Here is a 20,723-nt window from a genome sequence, read left to right as displayed (position 1 = left end):
ACTTTCAAGCCACGTGTACTATTCAGAGACTTTTATGTGATACTTGTGAATTCTACATAGACGTTCTAATCTGTCTGGATTCAAACAACAACTACAGCATTAATTACAGGAACATTTCTAAAGCTGCTGGATCTGCCTCGTGTGGGATCAGCTGGGATCCATTTTCCAGCCACTCCTCTCACCCTTAAAATGTGAGAGTAGAATTTGTGTTTGACTAGAGATGGGAAGGGAAAATAGAGGGGAAAAGGATTGAATTATGGTGAATTATTATAGTTGAATACTGTGCGATGATGTGTTGTCACCAAACAACTGAGGCAATGCCACATCATAACGTGATTATTTTGTTTCTCTGGGATTATTTTGTTTTTCTCCATCAGATGCAGAAGGAAAGGCTGAGTAACTACCCATAACAGTTATATACTTTCTAGTCTTATGTCCATTATTAAACTGAGAACTTGTCATTATCTTTAGAAATAATGGATCTTGGGTGGTAATTATGAAGCGGTTGCTGCTTCTCTGACTCATTTCTTTGAGCTGGTGGAGCTAAAATAAAGGATATAAAAGATTCTAATTGCTCTTTAAAATGCAGGAATGCCCTGGGCCCAGACAGAGTTGCTATAGAAATGAATAAAACTCTAGCGCCAAATTAATGTTCATAGACTTAGGGAAATTTTTGGGCAAGGGAGGTAGAATTTGACACACCATTTGAGAAGTGGTGGGTGGAAGCAGTATGTATGCCTGCAGGACGAAGATCAGGCATGATGCTTCCTGGAGTAATAGCCGTTCTCCCCTGCAACATCTATTGCACTGCCAGAAGTGCTAATAGCCACACTACATCCTTGCACTCCCACAGCTGCAGGATTCTGGCTGCCTCTTGCACAGGAGTGATAGAGGAATAAGAAGCTCCCTTTTCTTTACCACACCAGTGCAGTTGTGCTGAGGCAGTTGTAGTGTGGCACTAAGTTATTTTTCACTGTCATAGTCCCGATCTGATTGTAGATGACAATTTCCTAACTCGGAAGGTGTTGCATCCGACACAGAGAAATTCTGTATTAGACTTTGTCTTGACAGATAAAGAGGAACTGATCACAGAACTAAAAATTTGTGGTAGCTGAGGTACAGTTGATCATTACTTGATCACATTTGTTATATGCAAACAGAATAAAGTCAGATATATATATATATATATATATATATATATATATATATATATATATATATATATATATATAACACACACAGTATATAATGGGGAGAGTGGGGGCACTTGGTTAAGACCCAAAATCAATTGGGAGAAAGAATTTAAACACAAAAAGTGTGAATAGTAAATGGGACTTGTTTAAGAACACTTTATCATAAACAAATGGAAGAAAAGGGCAGTTGATAATAAATCAGAAGTTAGGAATTGCAGAAAATTGATAAGCAAAAAGACGTAAGGAGAAATCCAGCACAATTAAGAACAGCAAGAAGTTTTAAAAAATATTAGGAACAAACAAAAATAATCCTAATGTCATTGGTCCATAACTAGATGGAAATGGTAAAATTGTGAGTGTTAGTACAGAAAAGACAAAAGTGTTTCATAAATATTTCTGTTCTGTGTTGGGGGAAAAACAACTGTGATGCTAATATTGTATGATGGTGATGATGAAACACTTTCCATTTCAATAACTCCGGAAGATGCTAAACAACAGCTTCTAAAGTCAGACCCTTTTAAATTAGCAGATCTGGAGAACTTGCATTCAAGAGTTTTAAAAGAGCTGGTCGAGGAGCTCACTGAACCATTAATGTTGATTTTCAATAAGCCTTGGAACCACTGGGGAACTTCCAGAGAACTGGAAAACAGCTGATGTGTTGTGCCACCACTTAAAAAGTGTAAATGGGATGACCCATATAATTACAGAACTATCAGCCTGAAATCGATCCCAAGCAAGATAAAGAGACAGCTGATAAGGAACTTGAATAATAAAGAATTAAAAGAGGGTAATGTAATTAATGCCAGTCAATAAGAGTTTATGGGAAAATGGATTCTTTCAAGCTAACAATATTGTTTTTTGGTGAGATAAGTGTGTGGTGTAATATACTTAGACTTCTGAGGCATTTGACTTGATACTGCAATTAAATTGATTATAACACTAGAACAATGCAAAATCAACATGGCACACATTAAACAGATTGAAAACTGGCAAACTGACAGGTCACAAAATGTACTTGTAAACGGAGTCGTCAATGAACAGGTGTCTCTCTAGTGGCATCCTGCAGGGTTTGGTTCTTGGCCCTTTATTACTTAACATTTTTATCATATATGAAGGAAAACCTAAAATCATTACTGATAAAGTTTGCAGATGACCCCAAAGATTGGGGGAGTTGTAAATAGTGAAGGGAACGGTTATTGATGGTGGATGTGGATCACTTGCTAAGCTGGGTGCAAGCAAATTGTGTTAAAAGAAAATTTGATAATTGGCTCTTATATCTAGCAGACAAAGGTATAACAAGATCTGACTGGAAGCTGACACTAGACATAAAATCAGACTGGAAATAAGATATACATTTTTAACAAAGAGGGTAGTTGACCATTGAAGTAACTCACCAAGGATTATGGTGGAATCTCTATCACTGGCAATTTTAAAATCAAGATTAGATGTTTTGCTAAAAATACGCTCTAGTTCAAACAGGAATTAATTTAGGGGTAATTCTGTGGCCTGTGTTGTGCAGGAGGTCAGACTAGATGATCACAGTGGTGCCTTCAAGCCTTGTAATTTGTGATCTAAAGCCTGCTGAAGTCAGACTTTGGATAAGAGCTGTATTGCCTTGGCCTTTATATTTACCAGAGCTGTTGAATGATAGACTGCTGCTGAAATACAAGACCTCTAGTCTTCTTTTAAGTACATTTTTAATATAAGACACCTCTTACAGGCTAATATTTTTTAATTATATTTGATTGGATTGGGTAGGCCAATAGCCCTCCTTTTCAGTTAATATACACTGTTATAAACCATGTAAGTTTTTCATGGCAGGGACCATCTCTTACTACGGTGCTTAGCATAATGAGGTCCTGGCATCTAGGCATTACCACAATACAAATAATAAAAATTATTATTAACACAGTGTTTAAAAAATAGTGGTACTTGAATAAATTTACCTGGTAACAAAGAATAATGCTTACATTGAAGTGCTATAATGGGGTTACAACCCTTTCTCCTATCCTCCTAGACAAGTGGTCCCCAAACTCTGGGGCACGCCCCCGTAAGGGGCTGTGGGGTTCAGGGGGACATGCCAGGGCCCGGGCCAGCCCTCACAGGGGGTGGCGAGGGAGCACCACTCAGCCCCGCTCTGCTCGGCCCTGGGCCCAGCCCTGGCTTCTGCCATAGCTCTGGCCCCGGCCCCACCTTGCGGCTGCAGCTCTGGACCCACCGGCGGCCGCCACCACAGCTCCAGTCCTGCTCCAGGCCATGGCCTCAGCTGCAGCTCCCAGATGTTGTCCTAGATGCAGCTCCGGCCCCAACCTTGGCTCCTGGCTCACAGCAATGGCCCCAGCTGAAGTTCTGGTCCTGGCCCCAGCTCCTGTCCCTGGCCCCAGCTCCCAAACGTGGCTCCCACAAGGGGGCACAATATAAAAAGTTTGGGGAATCACTGGCCTAGACATATAAAGTGGAATGTTCTGGTCTGTTGTGTAGCTCAGCAATGCAAGTTTGATTGATCACATGTTGGAAGAGCCTTTAGTTTGATTCAAGAACTGATCCATGCTACCATCAGTGTATAAGAAAGAAAACTTCATGACACCACAATCAAAACCACACCTTTTTATATTACAGCTGTAAATGGCTGACTCTTTAAGTTGGTATAAAATATGCCAGGAAGCATATTGCAGAACTGGAATTTAATCAGGACTTAAATAGAGTATGCTAAATTGAAAGAGCAGAACAGTTAAATCTTAAGAATTTTCTTGTAAAATATGATAGTGCCTCCTTCAGTTTGCTTGTTAATATTTTAAATTGTTTGATGTTTTTCAAGGACAGGGATTTTTAATACCTCTTAATGTTAGTAAATTTTTAATTCTGTATTTGGTTCAGGTATAAAAAGCCTTCTTTGTGGCATCCTATTTGAACATGAGAGATAATTATCATGACCTAATGTTAATATATCAATTTCCTTATAATTAAATAATTAGAAAATTTGCCTCTTTATAAACGATGATTGACTGTTTTATTATCTGGATTTTATACTGTTGATTTCATAGGTATTATTGCTAATTCAGCAGTAAATATAGCAGCACCTTCTGAAGCAAGCTTTCCTTTAGAACTTTAATGAAATGCAGTACTGCATATTTCCTTTTGTTTTATAATTAATTAGTAGGATTTTTTTCGTATTTAGGTGAACTTGACTATTAACTTATATATTTTACTGCTGACTTTCAGATGCTGCTGCTCCTATGATGGGGTTTTGCTTCAAGAAAAAAATCTGTGGGATTGCTTTTCATTTTAGGTATATTATAGGCAGATGCTAGGGAAAGATGTAGAAACATTTGCTGCAGTATTAGAAGAGGCTATGATTAGACACATGGCAAGAGCTTAGTGGGTCTGCACTAGAGCAGATGTACTGTAGATGAAATTTTAACTTCTGTTTATTGGTGCCTACTAGTAATGGAGAAAGAGAGATGGATGAAACTAGAAAAATCAAAATATCAAGTGAGATTAATTTAGTAAATCCTTGTGGCTTGCCAGAAATGGAAAAAATGTGTCATCTAAGTGTCAAGTAGCTTGAGCATAGCTCCAGCTGAAGGACATGATCAGTTTGCACAGCTGTGAAATCTAGCAGTCAGCTTGCGGTGGAGGGGATTGTAATGTAAGCAGTATGTCCTTCCCTTCATGCACGTATGATTCTAATTAATGTTAATAAGAATTATGTGCCTGCACCTATATGAAGAATAGCTTCTTTCAGCATAAGTGAGGTGGTTTTTTTCTTTACACTCAGCCAATCCCACACTTTTCATGACAGCTTTACAGTCTTTTATTTCTCACTTACAGGTACAAGTGTAACAGCACTGAAGCTGTTTAAGAATCTTCCTGTTAGAAAACAGTTTTACTCAACAAGTAAAAAATGTAAGGAGGAATTAAAAAAAATCCAAGATCTTTTGATGGCATATGGCATCATAAAACCAGAACTACGGATAATCTTTACACATAACAAGGTAAAAATGACTTTTCTTGTGCCAACTATCTCAAATTCAAAATTGAAGAAAATAAGACTGATTTTGTTCAGTTCATCAATAATTTCATTACTGTCATTGTATTTTGTCATCAGATGTTTGATTTTTAGGAATTTGCTGTAATTGCAGGTTGGTTCAGACCCCCCACTCAATCCTTAAGTCTGAATTTATTAGCTTATGATGGTTTGAGTTTTAGATAGGTAGGGCCAAATTTTCAAAAATGACTCTGCTCCTACAAAAACCTAATTTGGTGTATATAGATTGGACAGTGCTATGGTTTATTGGGCAATGATAATATGCTTGATACTGTACAGAACCAAGAGGCAGGGCTGTACCTCCACCTTTGTTTCAAAGGGTCTGATCTGTTGTTAATTGAAGTCAATGGAAAGGCTCCCACTGACTTTACTGGGCATTGAAACAGGCCCTAAGTAGATAGCATGACTTGTGTGTACTGTTTTGTCACAGAGGGCTGATTTATAGTAGATCAGTACAGGGTGGTGATTTTTTTTTTTTTTTTTAACTCCTTTGTTGCCTAGACTCTGGTTTATAGACTTCACAGAAGAAATGTGTCTTAAGGAGTGACTTGTAATATGGCAGATCAAACCAGGCAGGCACCTGTGTAACTGCACGGATTATAGTACAGTTAAGCCTGATTTACATCAATTTAAGGAAAGCAAAATCAGGCCCAACACATCTATCCACGAGATTTGACTGAGCTAGAGCTCATTTTATGCCCAGACTTGACGGCATTCAGAAGCTCTACTCGGACCTTAATACTCTTTTAAAAAGTGGGGTTTTTTGTTTTTTAAACTTAATGATGGGGAGTCTAACAGAAATCTTAACTACAAATCTGCAGAAATGGTATGTTGGACCTGGTTTTCTTCTCAGTTATACTAGTTTAACTCTATTAACTTTTATTGGAGCTGCCACTGATTTACACTGACATAAGTGAGAGGAAAATTAGGCCCCTAAGCTTCCATGCTGCCACAAAAAATAAAGAGTGACACCTAATGGCCGAATAGATTCTACCAAAGCCATTCTTCCGTTAAAAAAAAAAATCTCTCTGTGGTGGCTGAATACTTTCGTACCTTGCAATCTGAGAGTTAAAGCATTATTTTAATCACTGCACCTTTTTATTTCACTTTTTTATTTCTATCAGTTAGAATATTTTAAAAACATCTTTTCATGTTTACACTGTCAGTGGAAGCGACAAGCGATCTTACAAATTTGACAGTAAAATACTGTTTAAAAAGTTTAGGTACTCCATAAATGCAACATAGTATAAATCTTTCATTGCAATCAGTGGGAGTGCTGCTGTGGATTGCAGTTGGTATGAAATCTCAAATTTATATCCAAATCGACAGACCTTAAAGGAAAATGGTATTCAGCTGTCTCTAAAAAACAATTTTGATGCAACAAAGTTAGAGCAACAGTAACTATGCCTAATTGAAACAAGTAAACTGTCCAATTTCTTGGCCCTGTGATAGTTGTGAAAAAGAATGAAAAATAAATTGCAAACACTTACTGAATTCGGGGCTTTAGATTTATGTGCTGAATGACTTCAGATTATCAGAGTAAGAGTCATGTAGCTCATTTGTCGTTTTAAAACATATCTTGTTTGCTGTAAATTCTTGACCCTCCATACTTGCTGAGGATCACAATCACCTTCTTAGTTGGACCTACTCCCCTCTGTGTCAGCTTAAAAACTACTTTGACATGATAAACAATAAAGTGTTGCTGGAGTTTTAAAGACAGAACACTGAGACTGATAAAACACACTAAATATCTTTGTAGGATAGGGCTCCGATGTAGTTGCTTGTTATTATATGTTCATTTTCTGCCTTTTCTTTCTTTTCTCCTCAAATTATGCCATGTTTTTTCCATTGTATTTTAATGCAAAGTCTGTTATCACAGATAAATTGATCAAGAATCTCTTTCTTGCACTCCTCTGTAATTCTGGATACTCAAGCAGACAAAGTCTCTGTACTTCAGCCTCCTCCTCCCCTCGCCCTTCACACATTGATTGCATGGTTGTCTTTTCTGTTTTTCTTCCCTGCTTCCCTCTGCTAGTGAAATTTCAACCATTATAGAAAACTGCCCAAACAGAAGCTTGTCATAAGGGTACAGTAAACTTATTTTCATTTCATTTTATTCTTTTTAAACAATATTGTGCCTTTATAAATGTTCTAATTTTCCTCCCTCACACCTTTCAGCATCATTAAAGTATCTTTATTTTAAACCTTATATTAAAGAGATATCAAATAAACACCTTTTTAAACAAACTGCAATGTTGTTTAACCAAGAGAAGACTTTGATCCCTGGGCTGGTTCTCTTGCTGGTGTGATATCTCCAGCACAAAGTTGTCTTTTTGAGTAGGAGCTGCCTATTCTTGCTATGTTTTGGCATCTTAAAAAACATAAAATACAAAATACTGTAAAAAAATGAAAAAATAATTTTAAATAGTAGCAGTGCTGAATGCTTCTCCTATCTGGGAGATGAGTGATTCTTGTGCATAATTCCAAAATTGTTTGATTTCTTTAACAAGTGTTTTGAAGTGTTGAAGTGTTGTTCTGCTCTGAAAACTGACTGTAAAAATTGAATGGTGGGTTCCATGTTGTTGCTCAGATGTGCTCATTTGACTAGTAAAAAGTTGGGGTTTTTTCTAGTTGCCAGCCCTGCAAAAATCACCCTGTCATCTAAGAGTTCAGCTCTGTTCTTTCCATCTGGTGCATCATACCAGTAATAGAGGTTCTGCAGGCCTCATTTAAACACTCCATTTTATTCATATTATGTCCTCGGGGGCACCTGTGCATTCCAGCTAACCTGCAGGGGTTTTTTATAGATATAAATGATTTGACCTTACTAACCAGTTTTTTGCTGATGGACAAGAAAATGGAATCCAACTCCATCTTAGCTTTGTTGACTCAGCAGAGCTGAGGGGAGTAAAGTGTAGTAAAAACTTATTATTGTCAGTAGGTGTATCTCTGAATGCATACAAGAAATATCTGTTGAGAAAGAATGTGCCATTTTTGCATAGTCAGTTTTTAGAATAAAACTGCAGTTCAAAGCTTGGGGAAATTTAGGGGAAAAAAATTCCTTCAATAATATTAAGAAGCAAAGTGGCGGGTAGATAGTGTGGTTTACAGAGAAACAGCAGAAGCTGAGAAACATTAGGATCCTATAGGTAAAGAACTGGGGAGGGAAATATTCAACCATTGTGTTTTTGTTGCTTCCTATGTCTCTACCTTACACATGCGTAATTTGAATAATAAAAATGTGTTTGATTTTTTCTTCAAACCCAGTCTTTTTAGAATACTGCCTTGTTAATGTGGATTAAAATGATTCCCTGCCATTACGCAACAAGGAAATGTAGAGGACAAGAGTGTTCAGTATTTAACCTATTACACAATGGTGGTAGGGACCAAGAGACCTTTCGTTATGGTGGGCGCTTGGTGCTTATTTCAATTGAAAATCTCAGTCTATTTCCATGTGAGCAAGTTTCTATATCAAAATATCAACCATTCTGACAGTTTGGGAAAGATACCGAAACTGAATTATCTTGGCCTCTCATGAAGCATGAATTATCTTCTCATCTTCAGAGGTGATTACTCCAAAACAGGATTCAAGCATACTATTGGGCAATATGGGACAATAAACCACTATTGCTCCCATTTGCATTCTGTATTTGCTTTGAGGAAAAAGGTAGGACATTTGTTTTTTAGGGTTCATCTTCACAAGCACTCACTTCATTTAAAAAATGAAGGAAAAAACCCATACAACCCAGAGATTTTTCAACACAAGAGGTCGCTCATTAGCTGTAGCTGAGTTGGTAAAACCACAAGCCAACTGAGATTTGGCACAAACCAAGAGCTGTCTCTTGATTGTTTTTAAATTATTAATATTTTTGAAAGGTCTGGATATGGATAAATGTTCATTCCTTGTTTTTTATTACTGTTACGACCTGTTTGAAGGTACGAACTGCAAATACTTTGATAAATAGATTTAAATGCTTTCTAGTTTCACTGTGGCTTTTATAAGTACTTGAGAATTCTTTACTTAAATGCTAATTTATAATTTCTTTCAGCAGTTCTACATACATACCCCTTTACAACAATAGCATTGTACGTTAACGGTACATTTTTTGTCTTTTCTTCAGAGGCTGAAGAACACCATTATCACAAAGTTGTAGTAGTCCAGACCAATAGATCTTTCTACCTCATGCTGATTCTGTGTCCTATTGTGTGCTAGAAATGCACTCTAACGTAATATTTTTCCAAGTATTTTGTGTTAAGTTTAGGATAATAACATTTCTCATGAAGTACATGGATTATGATTAAGACCAGCTGTTAAAGAAATAAGTAGTTATGTATAATCGTTCAAAGGAATTGCTAGAATCCTGCATTGTGGGGCTATGCCAATACCTTGTGCTGTTGTGGAAGAAAATAGACGTTAGGAACAAGCTCAGGTTCCAAAGCTAAAAAAGCCATAGTTTTATTGGGGATCCTTTATGGTGGTTTGCATGTTCGTTTGCAGTGTGTGAATGGGTGGCTTGAGACACCTGTGACTATCTGTTGGGCACAAAGGGCAGCCAAATCAGCTCTGAGGATTTGGCTGCTTCGGGGGTTTATTTTTGTTGCTTTTTTTAAAAGAAGAGACTGAACAGAAAGCTGTGGTTGAGAATTGGAGGGACTGGGGGAGAAAGAGAAGCAGAGAAGGTTGACAGGTGAGATTGTGGTCAGGATAGTTTAATATACTGCATAACAGGGACCTTGACAATGAGCGCTTGTCACATGGTGCATTAGTCTGCATCAAAGGGGTATAAATTCTGGTTTCCCATCCTTTCCTAGGTAAAAGCGTGGATCCTGCTGGCATGCAATGAAAGTTCCCTAGTGCACGCTAACGTAGTACCCGTTTCAAACAGTACGATGTTGACTGTGGACTAAGAAACTTGTGTGCGCCAGCAGGGTCCATACAGCTCAGTTAGTGTGTGACATGCTAGTGCTCTCTAGAATTTACATCCCTGTGGTGCAGACTAATACACCATGTAGACAAGTCCTAAGTGGCAAAAACTGTACAGATAAAGGGGAGTCTTTGGCCAAAGGCCAGGACTGGCTAAGGAATGAAAGGATGTACCATACTTGTGCAAAGAGCTGATTCATAGGCCAAATCTTTCACAGGTGCAAGTCTGGGGTTAGGCATTTAAATCCATTGAGGCCCATGAAGTTAATAGGATCTGCCAGGTGCTCAACATCTCTAAAAATCAGGACTCTTGTTCAGTTGCCTAACTAAAGATTTGGGTCTTTTGGCCCTCAGGTTTAAAACATTTGGCCATAGGCTTCAGAACATACTGTATTCTGTACCATTTCTACCACTTGACTTACTAAACAGTGAGGGTGATACTCCTTCCGATTGAAGTGTGTATAAATTGGTCTCACTGTTGTGCAGCCCACTTCCACTTGTCACATCCGTTTGTAAATTTCATGGAAAAAAAGAGAATTTAAAATTCTGTATGAAGAACCAACAAGACTTTTTATGCTTTTTGGATACATTTCTAGAAAAATACACTTCATTTTCTCACTCTCACTGTGTATCTTTACCAATTAATTTCTGAAATAGGAAATATTTGGTTGCTTTTGCATCTGTTAAAACTGTTTTATTTGCTTTAGCAGTAAATATTGAATCACTTTGCAAATCAATCCTTGAAGTACTATTGCTGTTTTGATAGCTAGGATCAGCTAGTGCTCCTTCTTTTTATGAAGGTTTATCCTGCCAAGACATTCTTTGAATACTGATAATGTTGTTCCTCTTGCCAGTATGGGTATGTTAGAAAGAGGTGTTTTTTCTTCTTTCATCACCATGTTCCTTGAAAGCATATTGAATAATGAGCCAAATAGAATTAATTTACAAGAGCATTCTGTGAGTTTATTTAAAGTTGACCAGACCTGATGGAGCACCAGCCACATTCCAGAGTTACTGTTGTTTAAACAGTGTCAGACTTTTCAGTGTGATTTGTCATATTTCAGCCACCTGTAAACTCCTGCTATATTTTACACTATAAAGATGGCTGCCCCCTGGAACTGGAGTTTTCTCATTGCCACAGCAGCTAAAACAACTCCAAGTTCCTTGGTATTTAAAATCTGTGGCCACTATCTAAATCACTAGTAAATGTGGGCATTTGCATGCATTTTGATCTACAGTTTGTGAAATTCCTTAACATATGGAAAGAAAGACAATACATAAAATTTCCATGTGGGTCACAATGTTCCATTTTGGCCATCTATATAAGTCCACAAATAACATATGTGTTTTAGGTTGCATACAGCTCTGTAGAAGTACTAACAATTTCAGATACAGGATCTTGCAGTGATTATGAGCTGTCATCTCTCACAGGTCCTGTCCTCTGGAAAGGGGTTGGAGGTAGCACCCAGCATGGGAGTGCAGCTGCTGCTCTGGGACCAGAATATAGTTCAGGAATAAAGAGGATTCCATACAGATGGTCCTAGACCCCAGCAGATGTTGGCAGATCAATGGGTTTCAGGATTAACTCCCCCTTTTAAGGGAATAATAAGATGAAAACTCCACAAGTAATACCAAGGTGATAGGTATTTGTAAGATACTTCAGAGAGATGGGATGAGATTCCTATATGATCCTTAAAGATCACAAAGCTGCCTTGAGGTAGTTAGACTTATGCCATTTCTGACATAGACAACTCTGCTTCACTCCCTCCTGGACCCCCTGACTAGCATAAGGGGCATGTCAGGGAGGGGAAAAGGTGGGAATAAAGTGCACTGCACTGTGGTTCTCTGCTGATGTAAAATCCTATTTACTGCCATTGTACATTAGAAAAGATTTATGGTTGCTCTAATTTGAGCCAGGGCTGAACTGTCATTTGGCAACCCTGGGTATTGGGGAAGCTCAAAGCTGGGTTATTCCCACTGGTGTCATTCCAGACCCATCCATACCCAGGTCCTACAGCGAGCACGGTTTGGCAATACCCAAGATTGGAGCCACTGAATTTTCCAGTCCCTGTGTGAGGAAAACTGCATGGGGGAACAGTTTAGCTCCATATCTTTAATATGCAGTATTCAAAAGCTTGTTCCTCAAAAGTGCCAAGCCTAGTCTCTTTTGATTTTTTGGGGAAATGGATTGGAACTGAGTGTCTTTTTTGGAGCATGTGTGGTGGTACATCTTTGGCTGCAGGCTTTATGGTACTTTGACACACACATTGTTGACCAAATGTTGTCTTAATTTTTTACTGTCCATCCTAATAGTCCCTTTTTCTTTCATCTTTTCTGCACATAGGAGGTTAGTGCGGCACTGTCCGTATGAGTAACTATATGGACAAAAATGTGAGTTGATAAGTATATTTAAATGAATTGTGTGACAGTTACATTTTTAAAAGCAAATATGTCTACTATTTCTGTCATTCTATTCGTTTGCTCTTTTCAGTTTATTTAAGGCTGATTGTATTTCTCCATTACTAGCAAGTGTGTGCTGCTGTACAAAGCAAAACCTTAACTAAAGCTTGATTTCCTAGTTTGAGCTAGAGAACTAGGATGATGCAAACATTTTAGTCATCTTAAATTGTTTCAAGCTTTATTGTAATTGTTTCAAACTTTGTATTTTTGTGCGGTAAAAAAGAACCTCAGATAAATATCTTGTCAAATCTTAAAGCTCTGTAGCTGGATATTCCTTTATATGACTCTTGCTTAAGTTACACAGAACCTTCTGTAGTACTCATTCAATTTTTGGCAGGGGACCGTATAATCCTAGATCAGAATACTTGAATAATTGATAATTGAATTGAATAATTGAATAATTGATATTGAAGCAAAATGAATGGATCAGGTCAAATTCTCTAAGATTTAACCTCCAAACATACAATATAAATCTAGTGCTATTTTCTGCCCCAGGAAGAAATCTTGTTTAGAGAAGGCAAAAATGATAGTGGAACACAGTAAGTAATTTCATCTTCTTACAACCTGAACCAGCTCAATATGCTTGTCATACATTATAGTGGGGTGAAATTCACCCCTGTGCAGATAGTCAGCACAAGGCCCATGCACCTCTTGAAACTCCCACTTCAGTGAACAAAATAGGGTTAAAGTGTTGGATAGATCTTGTGCTGGCCCCTTTGTACAGGAATGAATATGATTTTATGATATGGGAAAATTCAAGTTGCACAAATTAAGGAGCTATAGGCTTTTGGGGGCAGGGGGGATTCTGTTTGCACTTGTCTTGGGGATATGCTCCTACTACAACTTATATTTCCACATTCAGCTATAAAAAGATCTGTCATAGGAATTGCCATTCTGCATGAGACCCACAGTAGGCAGATGTGGAACAATGTGCCCCTCATGAAAGTGTAGTCCTAAATTGTAATAGTTAGAGATTGGCTTAAGCCTTAAAGCATTTTTGTCTCCTTTCCAAATATTTGTTAAAGCATATTAACTATTATAATTCTGGATACCCTGGTTGTCCATATCAGTGTCCAATCCCTTTTTGAATCTTGGTGAGTTCTTGGCCTCAGTGACCTCATGTGGCAATGAGTTCTGCAGTCAAATTCATACACGGTGTTGGAAAAGTATGTCTTTTTATCAGTTTTAAATTTTGCTACTTTCAATTTAATTGAATGTCCCTTATTTCTCATATCATAAAATTTCATGAATAAAAGTCACCCGTGTCCCTTGTCCGTACCATTAATTATTTTGTATATTTTCATCATCTCTCCTTTCTGAAGTGAACAATTCCAACCTTTCAAGTATCTCTTAATGTGAGAATTTTTCAGTGCTTCTGATTATTTTGTTGCCTATTTCTAAGCATCCTCTACTTCGGCAATATCTTTTTTGAGATGCGGATGAACCATTATTTATGTAATGATATTATATATTCTATATTATTCTCCATCCTATTCCTTATGCATCCTATTCCTATCATTTGTTTGCTTTTTGATTGCAGCTGCACACTGAGCAGAGATTTTCATTGAGCAATCTACAGTAATGTGCAGGTCCATTTCCTGAGTTGATAGGTTTAATTTAGATCCCAGTTTGTGGTGATGATGGAAAACTGGAGCATAAGAGTGGTAAATAAAACCTCTAAACTAGAAGTTGCAAAGAATACAGGGGAATTGTGATTGAGAATTGGCTCATAACTTAGTAGGTTTGGGTGTTTTGGATATTTAAAATGTATTCTTTTCTCAGAAGGGCAGATTAGAATCATCAGTGGAGTTGTTCTGTCGTAAATCTAAAATAATGCCATAGGGAATCAAGCCAGGCGCTTTGAATTTCTGTTTGTGTAGTTACAACTGACTGTTTATGGTTTCAGTCTTCAGAATTTTCCAGTTTACTATTTTATTATTAACTATTTTTGTTAATCAGTTTGTTTATTTTAACAGCATCATTTTAACACTGTGCAGGACTCAAGAGCCCAAAAACTGCTTACATCACAGGATGGGGCCTGCTTCTCCACTGCTTTGCACTTTGTAGAGTTAAAGTGTGCTTTATATGACTATTGACATGATCAAAAGCCCTTTGATATCAGTAGCAGTCTTTCTATTGACTCCAGTGAGCTTTGGATTAGACCCAAATGAGGTACAAGAAATGGAGAATAAAGATGTTTGGTTTGAAATTTTTTCTCTGAGGAGCAAGTCTTATACATTTGTGTTTGATGGTTTGTAATCTTCAGACACACCGAGGCAGTCAAACAGGGTGCTAATTATGGGGTGTGTTTTTGTTTGGTGGTTTGCAATCCCCAAAGAAGCACATTAAAACTAAAACAACCTTAAAGCTTAAAGTTTTGGGGTGTGCAGGAATCTAAAATGGTAGCTACCTCTTGATAGGTGCAGTCAGGACACTGCAAACTTTACATTTTGTCCTGAGCCGCCAATCTATTTATTTTTTAATTGAAAAGGAATTTGGGTTTCGTGTAAGGTACTGGATTGACAACATTGTGAACTGCATACCTGCAGAAGCGATACAGCCTGTATGCTGTATAGGGTGTAGGCTTCCCAACACTGCCCTGCCAATGGGTCTCAATCCTAACCTGGAAGGTATTTTAGTCTTTATGCATTCACTTTTCAGCCTCTTTGCTGAAGAAGCCAAACAGGGTTCTAATTATGGTGTGTATTTTTTGTGATGTGGGCACCTGTCTACTAGGAACTGTACAGAGACCATCAACTCATTTTGTCAGCCACCGAACAGCTGTCAGATGGTAACAACCTTCGGTTACTACCAACCTGGACTGAATTCGAACTGGTGACCTAGAGATGAAATGCTCTGTATCGTACTACTAATTCCGTGAGCCGTCCCGTTTCCCATCCGTCACACTTTTCAAAGACAGCACAGTACATATGAGAAATCTCATAACAATCACTGGTTCAAGTGTACATAATATACTGCAACACTTAATGCATGTCTTCAGCTCTTGCAGGCATTCAGATACTTTACTTTGTATACTCAAGGGAGGGATTGTGAGGGAAGACATGAGAAAATTATTACAATTTTCTTGGAGGTGTGCTTTTTTTATAATCTTGCCACTGTTTTGTTACAGTGATATCCTGTGTTGCTTTTATTGACTAATAATACATACTAAAAAGAATTTACATGCTTTTAAAAATGGGATTCAATTCTCAGTCTCCCACTTCAATTCCTGTAATCTCACTGATTCGAAATGTCTACTTCTCCTGCCCCCAAAAAAAGAAATAAAATCTTGTGTTGACAATGCCTCAGAGGAATTCTTATTTAATCAGCTGTGCTGCAGAACTAGCTTAAAAGGTACATGTGGACCTATGAACTTTTCCCTACAGTTTAAGAATCCATACACATTACTGTTTTAATGCTAAAATGTTTCCTCACCCCTTCCCTTACCATCATGACCACCCTCATCCAAGTAGATAGGACAACTGGACACTGCGAGTTTTACGTGAAGAATTGCCTCTTCATTCTGTCACAGGAGCAGAGTTTTTCTCTTTCCCCAGTGGCACAGGCAGAGTGGGCTGGTCAGAGAACTTGCAGCTCCCTCTAAAATCTGTGTGGATCTTGAGGGCTTTGTTGGAGGCCAGGGCTATCCACAGGAAGGCCCTGTGGCCCTGCAGTGCCTTCCAGTTCTTTAGCAAGCATGACTCTCAAACATAATGCTGCCAAGAGCTTCTTCACCACCTGCTTCTCTGAAATGTCTCCCTCCTTGGGAGGGTGTGCTCACATCGTGAAGGGGAAACCTGAGTGAGTAAGTTACTGCTGACAGAGTCAGCAGTAACTTACTCCAGAAATCCCTTGGGATTGGTATGGAGGAGGGAGGGGGGAAATTGCTATCCCCCAAATTTGCCTGTAGCCCAACCCTTCCTGTTTGCAGTGTCTGATGCCTACTGAGGCTGTGTGTGTGTTGGCAGGAGAGATGTATGGACAAGGAACAGTTAATGCTATGAAGATGTCACTCTTCCATTCCACACCTTTTTGGGTCCCTTCCACCTATAGAATGGATGGGACAATTGACCCTTAATCCTTAGGGAATCCTTAAAATATTTGCAAGAGTGGAGGTTTCTCCCCTCCCCCATCATGTTACTATTAAAAACAGCACTTGCTATTGACTTTTGTTTCCAAAAGATGATTATGCAAAGGATCTTTTTCCTTGAGAGAGAGAATTTACCATTTATTTAAAAGCAATGCGCCAGTTTTAGCTTGGTGTAAATAAAAAAAACCTTGACAGTTTTTAAAACTGAATTAAAAAAAAAAAAGAGTGATTTAAGATTATTTTAATTTTCCTGGCTTTTTTTAAATTTAACTGAAAGCTGTTATTCCTCCCTAGAGAATATACCTGCTCTTGCAGTTAGGTGTCTGTGTATAATAAACAAAAGATTACAGACATTGCAAATTCCTAGAGATCTCTTCTTTTATTATATTGTCCTTCCTATAAATGCAAACTCTAGAATCTGTGTTTTGGTTTGCTGCTGTTGTCAATGTATTTTTTTTTAACTAAACAATGGTGGTTTTAGGTGTGGGAATATGTTTCTTTTTTGAGTGAGCCTGTTCTTGGAGCTGAAATTTAACATACAATCACATCCTTGTTGAGGATATTTTTTTTAAAATAGTAGTTGATATATGTTTGAAAGGCTCAAGATGTCATGTACCCTAACATAAAATTAAAAAGAAATGTACTGAATTTGAAGAAAATTTTGTGAGTTATGCCTGCCACACAAGTAAAATTCTATTCTTGGCGGTTACCATCAACAAACCCAGATTGCTGGACCAGGCCTCTCAGCGCTTGCTCTGTCTGCCCTGTTCTTGGGAGCAAGGCAGATTATTTAACATATAAATACACTAATGTTGACAAGAACAGAGAGAATTCCAAAATGCATGTGTATGCCTGCTAAGCAAAAGAAAGGTGGTAATGTAAGTTTAATTTAGATGACCATAGGTTTATCTTGATAAGACTTCCTCAACTGTAGTTTCTTCCCCATAAAAATGTATAATGATTATTGATTCACCATAAGAGAAGGTGCTGTAATTGTTCCTTTACCTTCCCCCCAGCTCCAAGCACTTGTCCTGCCAGTTTCTTCTTCATGTGCTGGTCCCTATGTGGATTCCATACATGGGTGTGCATGCACGCCATGCGCCAGAACCAGAATTATTTGTAGTAGTGTCCATGGAGCTGCATGTGCGTTGTGCATAGGCCATATGGGGCATCCGAGGTCCTATGAAGCTGCGCAGGTCAATGTCCCTTCCGGTTCCCTCTTACTACTGCATGGCCAGAGTCTGAACCCCCCTTCCTCCTCGTTCTTCCAAACTGCGTAGCATCTTGTTATCCGAATAAGACTGTTTTATAGTTTGTTGTATATAGTTCTTTGTTTGTAGTTAGTAGTTCGTAGTTAGTTAGCTTTCTGCTACTTCACCCCATGTGGGGCATCCCCCAGTCACTTTTCTATTTTAATAAGACAGCTAATCTGGAGTTTTATAGTGAAACTTGGGAATTGTACAGTTTGTCTATACGCACATCCCGTAAAACCCATACAAAAGCTGGCAGCCTCTTTCCACTTTTCAAAAAAGATTTATGGCCTGATTCAAGAAACACTTAAGCATGCACTTAAATCCATTCTTATTCAGGACAGCATGTAATATGCATTAGCAATGCCTATCAAGACAAGGCACTCTAGTTTTTACTGCAAGGTAGTTAGGTGAGTTCAGCCACAGGCAGGGGCATTATGTTGTCCTCACCTAGCTATCTTACAGTAAAGGCTTCAGACTTGTCTGTACTAGGATTATACAGCATGATAACTAACATGCATTAGTTATCACATGATAAATGTACATCTTTTTTTGGCAGTGAAGACAAAACCTTTGTGTATGTAGGTAGAACCTTTTAGCTAAAGATCTCAATGTGCTTTACATTGGCAGGAAAGATGAATTTCTCCCATTTGTCAGCCAAGTAAACTGTGGTTCAGACAGGTTAAGTGACTTACTAAAAGTCACACTGTGAGTCAGTGACAGAGCAGGAATAGAATCTAGTTCTCCTGACCCCAGTCCCCTGTTCTAACCATTAGATTTAGATTTCTCTTTTGCTGGTGATCAAGCACAATTATTCTGGTAAAAGTATTAACATGGCTGCTGGCCAGAGTATTAAAAAACAAGGCTGGTTGAGGAGAGACGTCTGGCCCTGTGATCTACCTTATTGTCTTTGGAAAGGATAACTCTAAATAGCTCTTGTTCTCCATGAGCATAAAATAATTGTTTCCTGCTCTGGGATGCAAGGAAGAGACATTGTACCCTCTTCCCCCACTTATGCACCTGCTCAAAAAGCCAGGAATAATCTTGGCTTATATGTATGTGCTCTAAAACTTAGCAACAGAGATGTATGGTCTGAATGTGGGTGGATATATATTGTATATCTGGTATAAATGAAGTGTGTGTGTGTGTGTGCGCGTGCGTGTGTGTGTATAATTATAGAAAAAGTATGTACTGTATACATAAACGCTGAATGTCTCAATACACTGATCTCCTGTGCATGTGAAATAGATATTCTATGCGTTATGGCTTTTTATGCCTTCTAATTCATGCAGTGTCCCTCAATGAAACTGGGAGGGAGGCAGGATATATTTGGCCAGCTCCAACAAAACCTAAGATGGTCTGTATGTAATAATATATCTTTGATTAGGGTGTTTTTGCAGTGTCATCATACTGACTAGAGTCAGATTCCTACTTGGCTCATCACAGACATCAGGTTTATGTGACCTAGAAAATATAAGGGTGTGTGTGTATATATTTTTAGCACAATTTCAGGGTATAACCAAGGTTATAAAAATCAACTGTTGCTGGAAACTCACTGTGAAGTACTGACACTTTCAAAAATAAAGAAATATAAGTAGCATAGCTTTGATTCTTCTTATTTTTCAAAACCTGTTGGTGAAGTCAATGAATTTATAAAGTATTTTTTAGATTACCAGTTATTTTTAAAGTATCATGCTGTGTTGTTTCATAATGTGCAGCCAGTTCTGAAAGCGAATCTAAACCAATCTGTTGTGTGGTTATCCGATATACAAGTTTAACTAGTTTGAATGACCCCTGCAATGTGAGAACTTTGAGCTTATATGTTCCAGTAACTAGATTCAGGAGTTTTGCCTACAGCTCCTAATCCTGATATTTAAGAAATAATTGATCAGTAAAAATGTGCCCCCAAATTATTAGCAGTTTCCTCTTTTACAAAGTTTGCATTTAGTAAGTTCTTATGTTCCATCATTTTCTTAAAGCAGTTTATTGAAATGATCTTTCTACAGTTATGTATTTCAGCTATTCAGGAGGTCAGGCAGTGTAATAACATCCTTGCATTAATCAGCAGCTGGGGTTTATATCTGTACCTGTGGCATCATATTAATACAAGCTACAATAAACAGTGTGATGTTTATATAGTTGTCACAAGCATCTTTCTCAGTTTTGTCACGAGCATTTAAAATACATCTAGTAAAGATAAATTGTTTGGCACCTTTGATTACTTAAAATGTAGATACAACTCAAAATAAAAGCAGTGACATTTTTTTTTAAGAGGAACTCTAAGGGACAAATTCTTTTTTCACTGCATTGAGGCTTTCCCTCCTCCACCACTCACTCTATGAAGCATCAGCAATAGCACTTCAGAGCTGCTGCTACCTCCTGAAGGCAGCAGTAGCCCCTTTGTCTGCTGTGCTCCCCATTCAGCAGCACCATTAGACCCTCAGTGGAGCTCCTATGGAACTCCTAGAAACATGGCTCTTCTTATCCTGCTCTCCACCACCAGTGAATCAAAACCACTACATTCAGGGCTTTTCAAACTTTCAGTGGGAGGAGGAAGAGATGGTCACAATGGCTCCTATGACTGTACTCATACTCTAAGAGAGTTAAACTCAAGCAGCAGTCCAGCAGTACAAACATTGCTCAACGAGTTTGATGTGTAATTAGAAGAAATAAAGATTGGAGAGCAATTGTAGACTCCCATATCTGCAGTCCTGCAACCTGATCATTCCACCTGTTGTGCAGAAAGCAAGTATTGTTT

General features: G+C 38.1%; 1 protein-coding gene across 8 annotated transcripts in view; it reads left to right on the top strand.

Annotated features, from left to right (window-relative positions):
- PMS1 (PMS1 homolog 1, mismatch repair system component) overlaps positions 1–20,723 on the top strand; it is an 87,495-nt gene that overhangs the window by 23,100 nt on the left and 43,672 nt on the right. For 7 of the 8 annotated variants that reach the window (XR_010919832.1, XM_067549020.1, XM_067549021.1 and 4 more), the window contains exon 5: positions 5,025–5,188. Coding sequence is in view for 7 of the 8 variants with exons in the window: in XM_067549020.1 (XP_067405121.1) it covers positions 5,025–5,188 (164 nt within the window). In the remaining variant the exon portion in view is untranslated. Of the gene's footprint in view, positions 1–5,024; positions 5,189–15,361; positions 15,916–20,723 lie in introns of those variants that run through there. The other variant, XM_067549026.1, reaches the window with a different exon arrangement.

Source organism: Emydura macquarii, unplaced genomic scaffold (assembly GCF_026122565.2).
Source record: "Emydura macquarii macquarii isolate MOO-44397 ecotype Brisbane River unplaced genomic scaffold, CSIRO-AGI_Emac_v2 contig_1253, whole genome shotgun sequence".
NCBI classification, from domain to species: Eukaryota; Metazoa; Chordata; order Testudines; family Chelidae; genus Emydura; species Emydura macquarii.
The sequence above is the reverse complement of the archived record's forward strand: the minus strand, read 5'-3'. Positions and strand labels throughout refer to the sequence as shown.